This window comes from Falco biarmicus, chromosome Z (genome assembly GCF_023638135.1).
Source record: "Falco biarmicus isolate bFalBia1 chromosome Z, bFalBia1.pri, whole genome shotgun sequence".
Taxonomy (NCBI): Eukaryota; Metazoa; Chordata; class Aves; order Falconiformes; family Falconidae; genus Falco; species Falco biarmicus.
In genome coordinates this window covers 23,562,908-23,583,224 of record NC_079311.1, presented here as the reverse complement: position 1 = coordinate 23,583,224, position 20,317 = coordinate 23,562,908, and the positions used below count along the sequence as shown (strand labels likewise).

Below are 20,317 nucleotides of genomic sequence, written 5' to 3'. Positions count from 1 at the left end.
ATAAAATGGCATTAGTTACACCAACCACACTACCAGGGGTCAGGAACAGGGGGTGCTGGTCACATAGCCCTGTAAAGACTGTGCAGTCTGGCAGGCTGTTTCGCTGATTTAAACCAATTTGCTACTCTTTCCTTTTTTTTAGCTGTATTTGGTAGTTAGGCCCTGGACCATACTTCAGTGGTAGGACAGCAATGTTCTGCCCTTGCCTCAGCCAATAAATAGAAATGTGGCAAGAACAAGTAGCTTCTTTTTCTTTTTTCTAAATACATGCCAGCACCTCCAGCCACATTTATAAACACAGCACATTTTAAGAGTTACTAATTACCCATTATTCAGACACCGATAGAGTGATGACAGAAAAATGAGACTATAGCAGGAACAGCTGGGAGGTAGTGCCAAGTCTGGCACGCTTGGATCTGATTTCTCAGAAACCTCAATATACCTGAATTCTTTGTATTTGATGCACACTTGTGTCTGCCAAATGAAGAAATGACTGTATTCCAAGAGAATCGTACATATCAGGCATTAGGAGAATGTTACAAATATTACAGAAAAACAGTCTGGTTTCAACCCAGTTAATAAAGTGCAACCATTTAATGTCCCAAGAGGTTTTTGTTTGTTTTGTTTTGTTGGGTTTTGGTTTTTTTGGCTTTGTGGAAACATCACTTTCTGTGGAAGTTTTGCATATGTATTTTGCAGGCATATGATTTGTCAAAACGAAACAAGGATGTGCTGCCATCAGTCATGTATTTGAAAACTGCTTGGCTGACTGATCTGTCCTACATCTCAAGCTGTTTTTCCCAGACGTGATCCTTGACGCCTCTGGAGCCCAACACATCTTTGCATGCCAGCTGAGGTACAGCTGGGAGCAATGACGGCTGCTCCCTAGGGGCTGGGGGAGCCAGGGGCGGCGGAGACTGCCCAGGGAGGCATGGCAGCACCTGGCAGCCAGGGCTGGACCCCTGCCCGAGCCAGTGAGCAGGGCAGGTCAGCAGCCCACAGCTCGGGCACCTCCCTCGGGACAGCCAGGGCCAGGCTGGGCCCTGGGCACATGGGTGGGCCTGGCTTGGCCACCAGGCACTTGGGTACCATATGACTTTGCACAGGTACTCCACACTAGTAAGATTCAGATGATATGCCCATGTCTGTACACTTTAGATAACTCTGTGTCTAGCCTATGTAATCTGTGCCCAACCTGTATAATAGCTAAGTAAAAATTATTTCCTGTGTAAACAGGGTTTTAATTAGGCAAGTGAAATTAATATAAATATTTTGTTTTCTATCACATAACTTACAAATGCATATTTTGGATGTTACTGTAATGTAGATCAGAGGGGTGTCCTGGTTCCAGCTGGGGTGCAGTTAACTTCCTTCTCGGCAGCGGGTGCAGCTGTGCTGTGGCTGTGCTGTGCGAGCAATGCTGACAGCACACGGGTGGGTTTGGCTGTGCCCGGGTGGTGTCTATCCTCAGTCAGGGACTTCTCAGTGTCTCAGGCCCGGCCAGCGAGAGGGCTGGGGGGATACGGGGAGCTGGGAGGGGACACAGCCGGGACACCTGGCCCGAACTACCCAAAGGGATATTCCACACCATGGGACGTCATGCTGAGTCTATATAAGCTGGGGGAAGCAGGAAGAGGGGGGATGTTTGTGTTACGCCCAAGTAACCGTTACGTGTGATGGAGCCCGGCTTCCCTGGGGATGGCTGAGCACCTGCCTGCCCATGGGAAGCGGTGAATGAATTCCTTGCTCTGCTTTCCTTGTGTGCGTGGCTTTTGCTTTACCTATTAAACTGTCTTTATCTCAACGCACGAGTTTTCTAACTTCTGCTCTTCCGATCCCCTTCCTTATCCCACTGTGGGGGGAGTGGGCAAGTGGCTGTGGGGTGCCTGGTCGCCAGCCAGGGTTAAACCACGACAGTGGGTTAGTTAGCTGTTTAAATTGCCCCAACTGCTTAGGTATTCAGACTGAAGATTTTGACGCACAGAAGGATTGAAAGCAATGCCTGGTGGTATCAAATGATTGATTATCCTTCATTTCAGTAGGGTTCAGATAAAGACTGTCTTTGTTGATTGGTCTCCACTGTAACAAAATTTAAAGTAAATGACAAATAATGTGAATGTAAAGAAATATTATTTAAAATGTCTTCATATACAGCAAAGTGCATTGCTTCCAACAGAGATGTGGTTTAGCTTGGATGTTGCCATATGATATTGCCCTGTCTCTGAGGCCTCCTACCACTCTCGTTCTGAAGCCCTTCATGAAGGCATGTTTTGGCAGTGAATGAGGGCAGAGAAAAAATTAGTGTCACTTGTAAAGGAGTGGCAATGAATAAAAGAATTGGTTCCATTCATCCCTAACAGAGGTGCATAGTTGGTTGAATTTTGATTAGAACTTATTCTGGACTTGATGCATTTTTTAAGTCTTTCCTATGTAATAAGGACTGTGAGCTCACGCTGCAGCCTTTCTGTTCAGAAGAACAGGATTTGGATTTCTATCTTCTACTCTGCAAAGTTTTCATTAAACTTTGAGAAATTTAGCATTTGAGACTTTTACGCCTTCCTTAATGTTTGGTTTAAACTCTGCAAAAGGTTTAAACATTATTTAAGGAAGGACTGAGAGCAGACAGATAGAAGCACATGTGAATATTTATCTACACATACACTGATACACCATTGATTAAACTGATCAATAGACTTTTTCCCTTATGCTTCAAAAAGAAATAAAAATTGAAGTAAATAAGGGCAGTAGAAGAGACAGATGAACAAGAAATCGTGTATCAATACATGATACAAGAGGTAATGTAAATAGTGAGGAGGCAGTTATCCATATAGAGCCCACATCAGCGGCAGAAGTTCTGGGGAATTATCAGTGTCTACACTTGTGTGCAGTAAAGCAACAGATGACCATTTTCACCACAGGTAATTTATTAAACAAATATCTCCCATTATAATTTCATAGCACTCATAGTTCCCTAAATATCTGTAAGTATGTAACTCATGTTATGGGAACATCAATAACTGTAACAGCCAATAGTACAAATTTACTATAATGCCTAGAATAAAAGCATATCAGAATGTCTTTTTTGTAATCAAGGAACTGAAAAAAAATATAAATCTTGTATACTTTCACTGATTTGATCTTGCAGAATAATATTAGCTTATCAGTGATTCATGCTTCGTATTTCAGGAGATAACAAGTCTTACAACACTAAAATCTTACAAAATCACAAAAAGACTATTTTGTAGTCAAATCTGACACAATGCACACATATTAGTACATGTACATAATGACACAATTAGTACATATAGGATAATTTTGTTTCATAAACTTACTTTACATTCTTTTTCTCTCAGTAGTGTCATCTTTTGCAGAATTTTATGGTATTCACAAGAAAAAAAGTATTCTGCAATGTAAAAAGAGGCCAGCAAAAACTGCTACATACTAAAAGTGCCTCTGAAGAGGGTGAAATAAGAATGCATAATTGTATTTGAACATGCAAATGTACTTCACCGTAAGACTGCTGCTTCTTAATGATTCTCATAAAAAAACATATATGGACATTTGGATATACGATGATAGAAGGAAACAGTTCTTTCTCCATGAGCTATTTGTTTTGTGTAAGCCTTAGCCAGAGGCTTCAAGGTAGAAGGTATTTCTGAGGCCAACCATGAAAAGGATTTTAAAAAGTCTTACAAGTTTTTAATTCTAAGAAGAAAATCTGCAGCTAGTAACTTTTATTGAAAGAAAATGTATAAAGGATATTTATAAACCACTATGTCTAAGATCTTGGATAGAAACAAAGACAAAAACTGTTTTGTATGTTAAGTTTTTCAGAATGATCTGTTTTATGTTCCTTTTGTGCTTCTACATTTAATATGGACCTGAACTGGAGCTAGAATGCTAGACTGGGTGAAGATCTGGCTGAATGCAGAAGAGCGCTTCCTTTGCTTGAGGGTCTGTCTGTAAAAGTCTTTTCTGAAGAGCCTGCTAGAAGATATAATTAATGGGAAGCTGGACCTGTGTCATACCACCATGGGGCATTCCCTGTCCCATGCTAGTATGGGCGTGTTTGGATCCCATGTGCTCCAGAGAATATTCATGTTGCTTCCCGGGGCTGTCGCCTGCACACAGGCCAGCAGGAGCAGGAGGGCAACTTCAAAGGCGGTCCAGAATCACCCTTAGTGTTTTTGGAAGTAAATTCAACAAAACAGGCTATCACTTTGCACAGAGACCCAAGCCACGAGCTTAAGGCACAATTCTGTCTTCGTTCTTTTGTCATACACGCAGTGCAGATTGCCATCGTTAGTTACCAGGGCATGGGACACCTTGCAGCATGCAGTATATGGGTGACAACTCCTTATCAGGAATATCTTCCTTCAATGTAACTGTAGCGTGGAACTACTCTGTGTTCAGTAAATTTTGTCACCTAAATGCTGAATCCTCTGTTTTGTATCAGCTCTTTGGGAAGAATGGTTTATTGGCTGTTTTTTTTAGGTATATTTATAGTGAAAATCTATAGCAAGCAGATAGTTTAATTCATGCTCTGTATGCCAGCACTCTGCTCATCTTTACAATGTGTTAAATTCAAATGCTCACTGAGTCAGGCTTCCTTTCATTTCATTAGAATTTTATGAATTTCTGTGTTAAACTCCTGGAGATGGATTAACCTTTAGTGTAATGCTACCAACAGACTTACATTAGCTGTGAATTCAGGCTGCGACTTTATTTTCCAGCAGGAGTATATAAAAACGATTCTCTCTTTCTCCATGTGTATATACCCTCAGTGTGTGCTTTGATTCATGTCTTTTTATTTGAGCAACTACACTTACTAGCATCGGAGAGTCAACACAGCAATGAAAGAAGCAAACTATGTGTTAAGGAATTTGTTATGCAGGATGCACTTAGGCTTCATCATGCTCCAAACTGTATAGATGAGATCTAACATAATGGCCGGTTATTATCTCTGGGAGCTATTGTGTACACAAGATTGAAAATTGAGATGATAATAGAGTCTGAGGAATGATTTTTGTGGAATCACATGCTTTTTTGTAGGAAGGCAAGATGATGCTGTCACAGGAATTGGTAACATCTGGGTTCATTATTAAAGATTTCTGATCATTCTCAGATGAATTATGATCTCTCATTTGTTACTAAGGAAGATAAGATGAATTCTTATCTTGTTCAGTTAAAAGAGTTTAATTTTTCATCATAAATGTGATATGCTTTAACACAACAGTGAATGTTATGGAAAAAGCATTAAGTACTTCAGTTGAAGATGTACAGGAAGGTACCTTGATTAAAACCTTGAGAAAATTTTAAAAGTAACCTTACAATAGTGAAAAACATCCCACAGAACAATGTTCTTCCATTTTATATTGCAATTTCATATCTAGCTGACATTGATTTTGAGCATACACCACTACACCGTTCATCATACTTCAGACACGAGCAGAGGGCGCTTTTGCCACCTCCCAGTCGAGCGAGGAAGGCCGGCTTCACCCTTCCCCTTCCACGTCCACTGAAGACTGTGACAACACGTCACACCTCCCACCCCACCGACTTGTGGCACGTGCCCCGAGGGCGTTCGTGACTGGGAACAGCCCTGCGGCGCCCCGGGCCGGGAGCTCGGCGCCTGCCCCACGGGGACCCGCACCTCTGAGTCCGAGGAGGGCCCACGCCGCAGCCCCCCCCGGGGCCTTGACAGCCGCTGCTGCAGGCCGGCGCTGAGGAGCGGCGGCAGGCGGCAGGCGGCTACCAGCAGACGGCTAACGGCCGCGGGCGGCGCGGGGCGCGGCGGCGCGGGGCGGGGGCGCACTGCCCCCTCCCGCCGCCGAGCGGCCACTGGGGACGCGCCACCGCTGCCTCGCCCCGCCCCTGCCACCTCCACCGGTTCCCGCCGCGGCCCCAGCGCCCTGGGGGCGGAGCCTCCGCCGAGAGGGCGCCGGCGCAGCTCCTCTCGCCCCGCCCCGCCCCGCCTACTGGCGTCACGACGCTGCGCTGGCCTGGCCCCGTAGTGCCGCTGTCCCGTCGAGCCAGCAGCGCTGGGTTTCCCCCCGGGTTCCCTCGCTACCGGCGCTCGCCGCGTCGCCGTTCCACCTGCAGTCCCTGGTCTGCCTTCCGGGCGTCACCCTGGGCTGTCGGCTGAGGTCGTGGAGCCATGTCGCGGCCTAGTAGCGTCTCCCTGCGGCAGCCCGTCGGGCGCTCGGGGGGCTCTGGTACCCCCGCCGCGGCCGCCTTCGCCGGCCCTGTGGCGGGCCGCGGCCGCGGGAAGGGGCTAAAGGATATTTGCGTCGACGAGGAGGTGGAGATCGCAGTGAACCTTGCCCTGGACCGGTTCCGGTACGGGGAAGAGAAAGGTGTGTAGCGGCAGCCCGGCCGCGGGGGTGGCGGAGGGGCGCCCCGCCGGGCAGGTGCGCCTGGGCGGGCCGGCGGCGGGGCGGGCGCTGGGCCGCGGGGGGCCGGGGCGGCTGTGAGCGCCTGGCCTCGACAGGGGAGGGGAGGCGAGGCGTGGAGTGCGGGTGACAGACGTGTAGGCCCGGAGGCGCTTAATCGGTTCAGTGGTAGAAGCCATTCCTGAGCTCCTTTCGGCCTGAATGAGATGCTTGCTTGCCAGCTGCTGGAGAGGGCCCAGCGGAGGGCTACGAAGGTGATGAGGGGACTGGAGCATCTCCCTGATGAGGAGAGGCTGAGGGAGCTGGGGCTGTTTGGCCTGGAGCAGAGCAGACTGAGAGGGGATCTTACCAGTGCACACAAACACCTTAAGGGTGGGTGTCAGGAGGATGGGGCTGGGCTCTTCAGTAGTGCCAAGGAACAGAACAAGGGGCAACAGGCACAAACTGCAACACAAGAAGTTCCTTCTGAATGTGAAGAAAAACTTGTTTACTTTGAGGGTGACAGAGCCCTGGAACAGGCTGCCCAGAGAGGTTGTGAAATCCCCTTCCCTGGAGATTCTTGGAACCCACCTGGATGTGATTCTGTGCAACCTGCCTTAGGAGAACCTTCTTTAGCAGGGGGTTAGACTAGATGATCTCCAGAGGTCCCTTCCAACCCTGACCATTCTGTGATTCTGTGAACCCTGAATTGTGTACAGGTGTGAAAATACAGCACTGCCGTTAGTCCCCATTGTTCACAGGAAAGGGTATAAGTTTAAGGATTGAAAAACTTGTAACATTGAGATAATATGTCAAGAATACTGCGTGTTTTGCATTGTTATGTTTGGTTTTTTTCTATTATCTTTCTAGAAATGGAATTTCCTTCTTCTTTTACAAGTACTGAAAGAGCATTTGTTCACCGGCTCTGTCAGTCCCTCGGACTGATATCTAAAAGTAAAGGGTAAGACGGAGTCTGATTTTCATTTATTATTTTCTAGTTTTGGTGCAAATGTATGAAACTTCATGACTAGCATTAAAACTATCTGTGTTTCTAGCATATCCTGCAGTGTTGCAGGGAATAGTACTAGAGAAAAAAATGTAAAAAGTAAGATTAAAATGTATATTTGCGCTTTGCTTTATGTCTCCTTAAAAAAACTTGTGACATGCTTAGTGTGAGATAGCTTGCCCTTATACTGTTTTGTGGATTTCATGCGTGCATAAAAAAACCCTTTTCATCAAGATCTGTTCTGTTTTTCATACACTGTTGTGTGCCCAAGGGTTTTGCACAGAAGCTTATACCTTGACAGATAAGGTATAACCTAGAGTAGCACGTCCAAAAGAGTGCTTCTGTTGAGAAGTGCAGAAGAGGGTTCATGTGCAGGTATGACGATGTTTTCTGTTACCCTGCTCTTATCTTTGGTAGAGAAAGTCTGTGTTCATTGAGCTGCTGAGCTTTCATGAAAGCTGAGAATCTGGTTCCCTTGGGAATTGTCGTGGTTTAACCTGGGCTGGCAACCAGGCACCACACAGCCACTTGCCCACTGCCCCCACAGTGGGCTGGTGGAGGAGGTCATAAGAGTAGAAGTAAGAAAACTCGTGAGTTGATATGAAGACGGTTTATAGGTAAAGCAAAAGCTGTGCATGCAAGGAAAGCAGAGCAAGGAATTTATTCACCACTTCCCACGGGCAGGCAGGTGTCCAGCCATCCCCAGGAAAGCCGGGCTCCATCACGCGTAACGGTTACTTGGGAAGATAAACACCACAACACCGAACATCCCCCCCCTCTTCCATCTTCCCCCAATTTATATAGACTCACCATGGTGTCATATGTATGGAATATCCCTTTGGGTAGTTTGTGTCAGCTGTCCCGGCTCTGTACCCTCCCAGCTTATTGTGGGCCCCTCCCCCCCAACCCTCTCACTGGCAAGGCTTGAGAAACTGAAGAGTACTCAGCTTAGTATAAACATTACTTAGCAATAACCAAACCCATCAGTGTCTTATCAACATTGTTCTCACAGCAAATCCAAAGCACAGCACTGCACCAGCTAGTAAGAAGAAAACTGACTCTATCCAGGCTGAAACTGGGACAGGGTGCAGGTGGCAAAGAAACAGGAGAGGGGAAATTCCAGGAAAAATCCAGAAAGATGGAGTGTAATGTATAACCTCTGTGTGGGTAGACAGTTGTAAAACCATAGCAGCATTTGCTGTACTTCATTTTTGGTGGGACTTCATGGTTCTTGCAAAACTATTGTAAAATGCTAGTTCCCTGATCTGTACTTAATTAGGCTGAAGAGATGACACAAAGCTGAACATGTCGCTTTGTGTTGTGGCTTAAACCCCCCTGAGAGGCAGCTGCTCACTCACTCCCTGCCTGCCCAGATGGATGGGGAGGCAAATCTGGAGGCAATGTAAAACTGAAGAGTTGAGATAAGAACAATTTAATAATTGAAATAAAATCAAACAAAACCAAAATAATAATAACAACAACAGTTATAACGAAAAGGAGGGAGAAGGGGAGATGAATGAAATCCTCTCACAGTGGGAGGAGAGGAAAGAAAAGAACGATGCACAGTACAATTGCTCCCCACCTGCTGACCGATGCTCAGACAGTCCCCAAGCAGCAGTTGGCAGGCCCCAGCCAACCTCTCCCAGTTTATATACCGGGCATGATGTTCCATGGTATGGAATACCTTTTTGGCTACTTCAGGTCAGCTGTCCTGGCTGTATTGCCTCCCAGTTTCTTGTGCCCCTCCAGCCTTCTTGCTGTTGAGGCCTGAGAAACTGAAAAGTCCATGACTTAGTATAAATATCACATAGGAACAACTGAAAACATCAGTGTGCTGTCAGCATTGCTCTCACACCAAATCCAAAGCATAGCACTGCAGCAGCTACTAAGAAGAAAATTAACTCTATCACAGATGAAACCAGGACAGTATTCACCCCTTACTTCATACTATTTACGTCATGATACATCTTCCAGTATATCACCACCTTTCCTGTCTTTTAACAGAAATACACAGATTGAATTTCCTTTGTCTATGGACCATCTCTCTAAAGTCCATTGAATTAATTTAGTCCATGATGCTGGGCTCCATCTGTTGTAACAGTCTTTCAAGGCAGGGAAGATGGTATGAGGTGTTGGATTGTTTCAATTTGAAGCCAGTTCTGGTTCTATTATGGCTGCACTGATCTGGTTTCACCAAAGTCATTCTTTGTTGGTGTGGCTATTGAAAAGGAGTCAGGTTCAGCTCTTCAAATCCAAAGTGGTAAAGATGGGCACCACAAGGCAGCCAGTGTACTAGTCGGCATATAGAAGTGACAATATATAATATTAAGTAACAATTAACATCACACAATTCATTCATTGGCTGTTTTCACCTGAAATCAAGTCCCCTTGAGGCACATATTAAACTTCCTTAACCTTCCACATCACCCACCAGGTATTCCCAGGTCCTTGGGCAAAAGCAATCCCATAATGGGTTTGCCTTTGCCAGAGGCAGGAATGACCCAGACTGTTTTCCCAAGCATATTTTTTAAGGTGTACTACAGGCACTCTGTCCCCTTCTACAGTATGTACAGGCTCTGATTGAGCAGGGCCAGCTCCACTGGCAGATCATCTGGTGTTGACTAACCAGATGGCTTTTCTAAATGTGTTTTGCAGTGTCTGCTTCCAGTGTAGTCTTCAACAGTACGTTACATTGTTCAGTTTTCCCAGAGGCTGCTGTTTGATAGGGAATGGGATACACCCACTCAGTGCCACGCTTTTGGGCCCAAGTGTCTATGGGATTGTTTTAGATATGAGTTCTGTTGTCTGTATCAATTCTTTCTGGGGTGCCATGTTGCCACAAGACTTCTCTTTCAAGGCCTAGGATAGTTTTTTGGACTGTGGCTTGAGGAACAGTTTCCAGCCATTCGGAGGTTGCTTCCACAATTGTAAGGACATGGTGCTTCCCTTGGCAGGTCTGAGGGAGCGTGATATAGCCAACCTGCTGGGGCTCCCCATAGTTACATTTTACACATCATCCTCCAAACCAAAGACGCTTTAACTGCTTCGCTTGCTTAATTGCAGCGCATGTTTCACATCCGTGGATAACGTGTGCAATAATGTCCATGGTCAAGTCCACCCCTCAATCCCATGCCCATCTGTTGCATCTCTTCCTTGATGGCCTGAAGTGTCATGGGCCCACCGAGCTAGAAATAATTCACCTTTATGTTGCCAGTCCAAATCTACCTGAGCCACTTGAGTCGTGGATGCCTGATCTACCTGCTGGTCGTTTAGATGTTCTTCAGTGGCCCAACTCTTTGGTATGTGAGCAGCTGCATGATTTACTTTTACAACCAAGTTCTCCACCCAGGCAGCGGTATCTTGCCACAATGTGGCAGCCCAGATGGGTTTACCTCTGCGCTGCCAACTGCTCTGCTTCCATTGCCGCCACCACCCCCACAGGGCATTTGCCACCATCCATGAGTCAGTACAGAGGTAAAGCGTTGGCCACCTTTCTCATTCAGCGATGTCTAAAGCCAGCTGGATAGCTTTCACCTCTGCAAACTGATTTGACACCCCTTCTCCTTCCGCAGGTTCTGTGACTTGTCATAGGGTCTCCATACGGCCACCTTCCACCTCTGATGATTTCCTACAATATGGCGGGTCCCATCAGCAGACAAGGCATATTGCTTCTCATGTTCCGGCAGTTTATTATACCGTGGGGCTTCTTCAGCACGTGTCGCCTCTTCTTGGGGTGACATCCTGAAATCTTTACCTTCTGGCAGGCATAATCACTTCCCAGATTCCTGGATGACTGGGATTTCCTGTTTGAGCTCGTTGTGTAATTGGCATGATCCACTTACTCCATGTAGCATCAGTTGTGTGATGTGTAGAGGAAACCCTCCCTTGAAACATCCAGCCCAGCACCAGCAAGCCGGGAGCCAGGAGGAGCTGTGCTTCAGTACCAGTGACTTCCAAAGCAGCTCAGAACCCCTTCATAAGCTTCCAGGAACTGTTTTTCAGTTGGAGCAGAGCGGGCCTCGGATCCCTGTATCCCCGACTCCGAAAGCCCCGGGGTTGACCTCGAGTCTGCCCTGGTGCTTTGTGCCAGAGGCTCCAGTAGGGCCGTTCTCCCCGGCTGCGGTGTAGAGCACATCCTTTACATCTTTCCCAATCCAAACTGGCCCAAGAGCTGCTTGAACTATCTCCCATTTAATTAGTTCAAAGGCTTGTTGTTGCTCAGGGCCCCATTTCAAATCATTCTTCTTCAGTGTCACATGATAAGGAGGGCTTACAATCAGACTGTGCGTTCTCCAAAAGTCCATAAACCTAAGAAAGTTTGTGTTTCTTTCTTGGTTGGTGGAGACACAGCTTCTATTTGTTTATTGCATCTACTGGGATCTGACACTATCCATCGTGTCATTTTATTCCCAAAAACTGGATCTCCTGTGTGGGTGCCTTGACCTTGTTTTATGGCAAAACCAGCTTTCAGAAGGACTTGGATTATTTTCTCCCTTTTCTCAAAACTTCTGTTGCTGCATTGCCCCATATGATGATGTCATCAATGTACAGCAGGTGTTCTGGAGCCTCACCCTTCTTCAGTGCAGCCTGGAGCAATCCATGGCGGATGGTAGGTTGTGTTTCCACCAGGAAACCAGAACACTTGATATCAGATCTTATTCGAGTGTAGTGCTATTTAAGTGCAGTTCTGCTTACAATGTGATGGCAGTCTCCAGAGTGGTATAGCTGATTTTTGCCGTAGATGCCTGGGGCAATAAATTTGGCTGACCTTGAGTATTTTTGCATGCTATTTGGGGAACGTGAAGTGTTAGAAACCCATGCAGGAACATGCTTGGGTTGAATGGTACCCATGCTTAACAGTAACTGGTAAACCCTCCTTGAATCCTTGTTGATTCTTTGTAGAATTTTGTTAAGTGTCTCTGAGTGGCTTCCTAGTAAATTCTGTGGTATTTTTCTTGGTTGTTTTCATAGAATATCTCGAGTTGGAAGGGACCCATCAGGATCATCAAGTCTAACTCCCTGCTCCTTGCAGGATTGCAGGCAGGATTGCCTACAACTAAACCCTATGATTTAAAGCATCTTCCAGACACTCCTTGAACTCTGACTGGCTTGGTGCTGTGACCACTTCCCTCTCAGTGAAGAACCTTTTCCTAATGTCCAGTCTGAACTTCCCCTGACAGCTTCCTTCCACTTCCCCATGTCCCGTTGCTGGTCACCAGAGAGAGGAGATCAGCGCCTCCCCTCTGCTGTCCCCGTGAGGAGGATGGTAGGCTGCAATGAGGTTGCCCCTCAGCTTTCCCTTCTCCAAGCTGAACATCCAAGTGGCCTTTGTTGCTCCTCCTAAGTCTGGCCCTTGAGGCCTTTCACCACCTTGGTCGCCCTTCTCTGGACACAGTCCCATAGCTGATGTCCTTCTTATACTGAGGCACCCAGAACTGACACAGTACTTGAGGTGGGGCCCCACTAGTGCAGTGTAGAGTGGGACAACCGCTCCCTGTTTTTGTTTTGTGGGTTTGTTGTTTGTGGTTTTTTTTTTAATGTGTAGTATTCAGGGTGACTTGAAGGTTGAACAGTAGTTGAACTGAAATTTCAACAGCTGAGGAAAAGCAAATACTTACCTGGGAAGGCAGATACTGTATTTTTTTCTTTTGGACTATAGTAATACATTGCACACTTAGGAAACGTAGTTTTCCTTTTGAAAAAAACTTAAGTGTTCTACTCATGCTTAGTCTCCCCAGATTTCCTCAGTATTTATGCTTGCAATAACTTTTGAGTTGGTCAGACTCGAAAAGCTTGATCATGATTGGCTTTCATCGCTGAATTTCTACATAGAGTACAATTTGGTTGTTAATATTCATTACTGTATCTGTACTTGTTGCACAGAGGGGATAAAGAAGGGAAGCTGTTGCGTGGGAACCATAGGACAATATTTTGTTTCCTTATTTTTTTCCCTTGAGTTAAGCAAGCATATGTTAAATACTTACAGAAAACTGACTATAAACTCTTCATAGCTAGTATATTTTTCTGTAGACTGTTAGCAGTGTACTATGTTGCATCTGGCTGGGATGGAGTGTTCCCCATAGCAGCCTTTGTAGTGTGATGTTTTGTATTTGTAGTCAGAACAGTTTTGATGGCACACCAGTGTTTTTGACTACTGCTGAGCAGTGCTGGCAGAGCCTCAGGGCTCTCTCCAGCTACCCCCTATTCCTCCAGTGAGGAGGAGGGTTGCCAGCAGGTTGAGGGAGCTGATCCTTCCCTTACTCAGCACTGGTGAGGATACACCTGGAGTACTGTGTACAGTGCTGGGATCACCATTAGGAGAGAGATGCGGACATACTAGAGAGAGTTCAGTGGAGACCCAACAGGATCATGAAGGGACTGGAGCATCTGTACTAGGAGGAAAGGCTGAGAGAGCTGGGACTGTTCAGCCTGGAGAAGACTCAAGGGGATCTAATCAATGTACATATATATATATATATATATATATATATATATATGAAAGGAGGGTGCAAGTTGATGTAGCCAGGCTCTTGTGAGTGGTGCCCAGTGACAGGACAAAAGGCAGTGGCACAAAATGAATCTGTTCTTTCTCAACATCAGGAAACACTTTTTCACTGTGAGGGTGACTGAGAACTGGCACAGGGAGATGGTAGAGTCTCCACCCTTAGAGATACTCAGAAGCCATCTAGACATGGTCCTGGGTACCTGGCTTTAGGTGGTCCTGCTTGAGGAGGGGGTTGGAGCGGATGACCTCCAGAGATCCCTGCCAACCTCAGTGATTCTGTGATTCTGTGCTTCTAAGATGCTGAGATACATACTGAAGACTGGGAGCATAGTCATGGGAAGCATTGCAGTTTGTTTTTCTAATTCTGCTAATCTTTCCCTGGACACGGACATTCAAGTACTGTTCCAGCTTCAGTATTTTTGCTACTCTGAAATGTCTTGCATTGACCAGGAGCTGAACCTGAACTGAGAACTCAGAAAGCAGTTGGCCAACTGCCAGATGCCCAGCCAGCTTGGTCTGTCAATCCCCCTCCTCAACAGGATGTGGGGAGAAAATAGCATGGTGTCTCTCCCACAGGCTGAAGTTCCTTCAGGATAAGCCTGCTCTACTGAGGCCTCTTCCATGGGCTTCAGAGGAATCTCTTCTCCAGCACCTGGAGCACCTCCCTGTCTCTGTCGTCATTGACCATAGTGTCTGCAGGGCAGTTTCTCCCAAATTTTGCTCACTGCTTTCTCTCACAGTTGCTGTGCAGCATTTTTTCCCTTTCTTAAATGTTACCGCAGAGTTACCACCATTGTGCCTGAGGGGCTCAGCTGTGCCCTGTGGTGGGTCTGTTGGAGCCTCCTCACAGAGGCCACCCCTGCCAGGACCTGGGTACCTGCACCCCATACACACACATCACTAAACCATCCCAGCTAGGGATATGGAGCACCAGACTCTTGGTGTGACTTTCTGTTCTTCTCCTAGAAGCCATTTTCAGAGTGTTGGTAGATCATTGTAGCCCAGGCACCAGATAGTTCAGTTTCAAACATACCTACAACAGTTCGTTGCATTTCAGTGTCAGAGCAGTCTGAGAACAATTGCATTCTTATGATAAAGTGTTTTTTCGCTCTCATTCTACATTGTAAATATTTGGTAATGGACTTTGTGGGAATCTAATTTGTTTTACTGGATTTTGTTAAGGCTTAGAATATCACTAGAAGGCTGCTTGTTTGTCTGTCTATTTGTTGATTTTTAACCTCTAAATCTCTTAAATTGGTCTAGAAATGAGTTTTGTGTAATACCTCTCAGTATTAATAGAGGATTGATGGAGCTGTCTGTCTTTTGGGAAGCAAATGCAGTGATAGACGTTTAACAGAAAGGTAACAGAACAGTGTTATATTACAGAGCCCTAATTGTGAGGTTATGCTGGGCATAGTCATCTGCCAGTGCAAATGTCTGTGCTGCACTACCTTGTGTGAATTGAGGGTGGTTTTGATGGTGGATATTGTGAATGATTCTGTCATTTTGGTGTGCGTTATGCCACACAGGACATTATTTGGAAGTTTCTAGTTATTATATTTGAAAATAATCTTAACAGCCATCTTGAAAGAATTATGGCCAAAGATCATTATTTAAAGATAAGTAGATTACTTATTCCTAAAATAGTTTTTTTGTTCTCCCCTCCCAGAAAAGGAGCAAATCGATATCTGACTGTAAGGAAGAAGGATGGATCAGAACGAACACATGCAGTAATGACTTGTTTCTTGGCTCCCAAAACAAAACATAGCATTTGGAGTTTAATTCAGAGATTTCCAGTCACAAATAAAGAACGAACAGAACTTCTGCCAAAAACAGAGCGAGGAAATGCATTTGCTGTTGAATCTGGTATGTTCAGTGTGTCTTCTGATACGGACTTGTGAATCAACACTGTTTAAAAAAAAACAAAACTACCCACAACCCAATCACAACCCCCCCCCCTTTCTTTTCTGTCTCCTCTCCTGTCCCAAACTGACACCTCCCCCTCAAACCCATTAATTTTCTTGACTTTAAATTGTGCATATAGGTTCTTTTAAAACTGATGTCCTGAGGAACTTAGGCAGTCAGGTTACCCATGTTCCAGTGTCTCCCTTGTGCCAAATTACTTTTGAATCTTTGAGCCAAGTCCAAACAAATATATTTAGAAGTACGTTTCCGAAGTGTGAGTTCCTACAAGTTCCATGAGGTGAGGTTGAAGAGAGAAGTGTTACCATGACTGCCATATAAGAACACCCTTATGAGAAAATGAGAGACTGGCTGTTCTCCTTATAGAATTCTTGATAAAATGAGAAGGGTTTTTTTTGTTTCATCATCTTCTAAAATAGATTTGGTTCATAAGAGACTGCTATCTAGACTTCTTGATTTCTGGAATATGAAAGAGTTCACTGGAAGACAAACTTCTGATATATTGTGAATTTTTTAAAGCAATGCTTTTAATAAGGTTATTGCTTTAACAGTTATGAGTGTAAGAGCTATGTTTCTGTGCACAAAGCTGGGTATAGTGCATAGAAAACATACCAGTATGCTGTGTTTCATTGGATATTTCTGATTTATGAGTTCATTCTTCAAGTGCTTCCTTTGCTAGTTTTCTTTTTCAGTTGTTTAATAGGATTGTTTAATGAACAGGGGGAAACTGTAATATAAATACTGAAAAGCAATTCCTTAGAAATCTAAAGCATAAACCAGGGGTCCTCACACTTTTTAACCAGGGGCCGGCGTGGATGCAGTGGCAGGCAGTCATCTGCGGCTGCTTGGTTTCCCCCCCCAACCCCCGGCGGGGGGGGCGGGGGGTTCTGTAAATACCGGGGGCCGGATTTAGGACCCTGGGGGACCATATCCAGCCTGCGGGCTCTAGTTTGAGGACCCCTGGCGTAAACTAATGAATAGTGTAAAATTTGTCTTTACTTCCCCAGAATTGTTTTTGGCTTTATTAATCTGTTAGCCTGTGTCTGTCTTTGTAAGACAGTGCTTGTAATGTAATATATTAATCTGATAATCACATTAAACATGTATAATTAAGTTTACAACAAGCTTTTCATTCTTCTGGAAGATAATTATTAAGGAATTCTAGAACAGCAGTTACAATACTGAATTTGAAGTAGTTTCCTCTGAAGACATGCAGGTTCTTTGGCTGCTTGTGCATTACTTTCTAATACATCACACACTGCTGCCATGGGTCCAGGGGTCTAGATAGAGCATGGTTCAATTTGTATGATTTAAGACAAATCTTATGAACTGGAGCATTAGGTTATGTAAGACTGCTGAAAGGTGGTGGTAAAAGACCAGGGAGGATGTGAAAGAAGCCATTTGTATCACAGTAGTTAACTTTTTCTCAGAAGATAGGCTTGTCAGTTTGGAGTAACTTGAGGGTTTAACTGTATAGTGAGGCAAACCGTGGAGGTGTGAAAGTTTAAACATGATACTAAGGTCAAGAAAATACACGAGGCTGCTTTACTTGTTTTAGTTTCTATTTCTCATCTTGCTCTTCATGACCTTTTTTTGACTTGAGCAATGCACTTAGGGTAGTCTGTTTTTGTTCAAAATACCTAAGAATGTAATAACGCCTTTGAACAAATACTTATTTCAAGCACTGTAACAGGATGGGGTAGGTTACCATGAATATCTCTTTTAAATGTGTGATGGGTTTGTCACTTGATCTATAAGGATGCATATAAAGTCAGGAATGTTCACTTTTATGTACAATTTTTAGCAATGTTTTAGTGACCACCTTTTGTATCTGTCCAAGTAAATTGTTAACTTCTCTTCACAGAAAATAGAGAAGTGAGCAAGACAAGCGGGCGACTTAACAACGGTATCCCTCAGGTTCCAGTGAAAAGAGGGGAATCAGAGTTTGATTCCTTAAGGCAATCACTACCAGTTTTTGAAAAACAGGAAGAAATTGTCAAAATAATAAAGGAAAATAAAGTTGTTTTGGTTGTAGGAGAGACTGGATCAGGAAAAACTACTCAAGTATGTTTCTTTAATGAAATAAAAAAGATAATAGTATTTATACAAAACTGATGTCGATTTTGTAATATTTCCATAATAACACATTTCTTTATGCTAGTTTTAAGGCTTTTGTTTTCCTGTATAGTCAAAAGTCTTGTGTTCTAATTGACTTTCTTGCTTTTGAAATACTAAGCCAGCAGATACTTACTAAAAGCATAAAGTTCTGCACAATTTTCTGATAGCAGTTTTTCTTTAAAATAATATAAAATATTGAAGGGAAAGTAGTTACGATTTTGTATAGTCCTTTGCCTTCTAAAGCTAGTTCTGTTCTTAGTATCTAAAGTAGACTATTACTGAGTTAAAATGATAGATTACCTACAGGTATTTTTTTTATAGATTTTGCTCAAGCAGGGGAGAGAAGCTTCAACTTTCTTTTCCTTTTTTAAAAAAAACAGATTAAATTTTAAATCAGAAATTTATTTTTGCTGCATTTCTGCCTGTTCAAGTATGTTTGCAATGATAATCCTATTATGAATTGTTTTGCAACCTGTGTAATATTAAGACACACTTAAATTGTTTCACCGTGATAAAAAATCTATGACTTTATCAAAATAAAAATTAAATTTTAACTACTTCTTTACAGATCCCTCAGTTCATTCTGGATGATTGTTACAAAAATGGAACTCCCTGCCGTATATTTTGCACTCAGCCAAGACGTTTGGCAGCTATTGCTGTGGCTGAAAGAGTGGCAGCAGAAAGAAGAGAAAAGATTGGCCAGACAGTTGGTTATCAGATCCGATTAGAAAGCAGGTACTAACGATATTTCTTAAAGTCAATTGGTCTTGTGTTGGTATCTTCAGTCTTGTGTACTTTTAAACTACAGTGTGTTTGGGGTACAGCACAGTAAAAGCTCAGTATGTGATGTATAGGTAGGATATGTTGTTTCAGGTAATGGAATATTTAAGAGTGAAAAGGACAGTTTCCCTCCTGTATTTTGCAGTTTCATGTAGTAAGTTGTCTTACATACGTGAATTGCAGGTACTGTCTCTTGATTTCTTCTTGAGGGTGTGTGTGTGTGGTGTGGAATTCGTTGTCTTATTTTCAGATCAAGTCTACACTTTCTTTTTTTCCCCTCCCTGTTTTAACGTGTAAATCTAGAAGTTCTGCAAGTTTTGAGGATAGGTAGGAAGACCAGCATGCTGTAACAAATGCTATATCATGATTGTTGATAAGGGACAGAGAAGTTAAAAAAGCAAAACTTGAAAGTAAAGTATGTTGAATATTATACTCTGTTTCAACTTTTATGTTTAATAGTTGAAGTGGTACAGAAGTAGAGATTTTGGGGTCACCTGAGGTCTTTGTTCCTAAACCAGAACAGGAGTGAATTAAAGTCTGAAGATTGTGTGCAATTTCTAGATTCTTTGAACTTTGTAGACAGTGGTATTTCCAGGAATGGTCAACAGACGGGATATGGGTGAAGATGGCAAAGGGTATACCTGATTATGTTGCTTATGTGGATGAACATACCACATAGCTAATGAGAATGAATGCACTTGAACAACAAAGCCAAATGAAAGAATTTGAATATGTGTACAGAAGCTCACAAGACTATTAAGATACTAAAAGAGCTAGTAAAGATGAATTACAAATAAGGTGGGTGATTAATGTGTGGAAGTATTAAGCTGGCTGAAGAAGAGCAAAATATAGGGCAGATCAAAATGGAGGGATTACTGGAAGCAGTGCAGAAAATCCTGCTTAAGAAGAATCAGTAGATTCACTCAAGAGAAAGACCAAAAGGCAGAGATGGCAGTATTTCCAACTCGGCAAAAAAGGTTGTGGGGTGAAGGTGTTTAAAGTAACACAGGAGTCTTAATTTTTTGTTTTATTAACTATTAGACAGCAATGATGATTTCTAAAAGGCTGCTGAAGAAGAGAGATGAGTAAAATAAAGCATTTCCATCTTGTATGTGTTCCTTGAATTTAATATGTAGGAGGATTTTTGGATGGAGGAATGAATTCCAAACTTGGAAGGAAATGTGCGTATGTATGATAACTAGTGAGCTCATGTCTTCCAGAAAAGAACTGCAGAATATAGTACAAAGGAACTTTACCACGCTTAAGGTGGCAGTGCTGGAGATAGTAGTGGCAATTGCTGTTTTTCCTTGTGTAGCTAATTATGCCACAACTACTATAATAGTAACTTTTAAAGACTTTGTGGTTACTGAAAACTTAAAGCATTTGAAAAAGGTGAGACAATTACTTTGGCTGTATACTGTGTTGGGTTTGTATGGTGAGGTTTTGGTAGCAGGGGGGCTACAGGGGTGGCTTCTGTGAGAAGCTTCTAAAATCTTCTGCTGTGTCTGATGGAGCCAATGCCAGCCAGCTCCAAGATGGACCCACCGCTGGCCAAGGTTGAGCCCATCCGTGATGGTGGTAGCACCTCTGGGATAGCATATTAAGAAGGGGCAA

The 20,317-nt window shown here is 43.8% G+C and overlaps 1 protein-coding gene across 1 annotated transcript in view; it reads left to right on the top strand.

Annotated features, from left to right (window-relative positions):
* The first annotated feature begins 5,979 nt into the window (after positions 1 to 5,979).
* The window catches only part of YTHDC2 (YTH N6-methyladenosine RNA binding protein C2), a 39,469-nt gene continuing 25,131 nt past the window's right edge, over positions 5,980 to 20,317 (top strand). Inside the window, exons 1-5 of the mRNA XM_056324485.1 lie at positions 5,980 to 6,356; positions 7,242 to 7,332; positions 15,552 to 15,748; positions 17,670 to 17,869; positions 18,492 to 18,658. Of these exons, the coding sequence (XP_056180460.1) occupies positions 6,158 to 6,356; positions 7,242 to 7,332; positions 15,552 to 15,748; positions 17,670 to 17,869; positions 18,492 to 18,658 (854 nt within the window). The 5' untranslated portion in view covers positions 5,980 to 6,157. The remainder of the gene's footprint in view (positions 6,357 to 7,241; positions 7,333 to 15,551; positions 15,749 to 17,669; positions 17,870 to 18,491; positions 18,659 to 20,317) is intronic.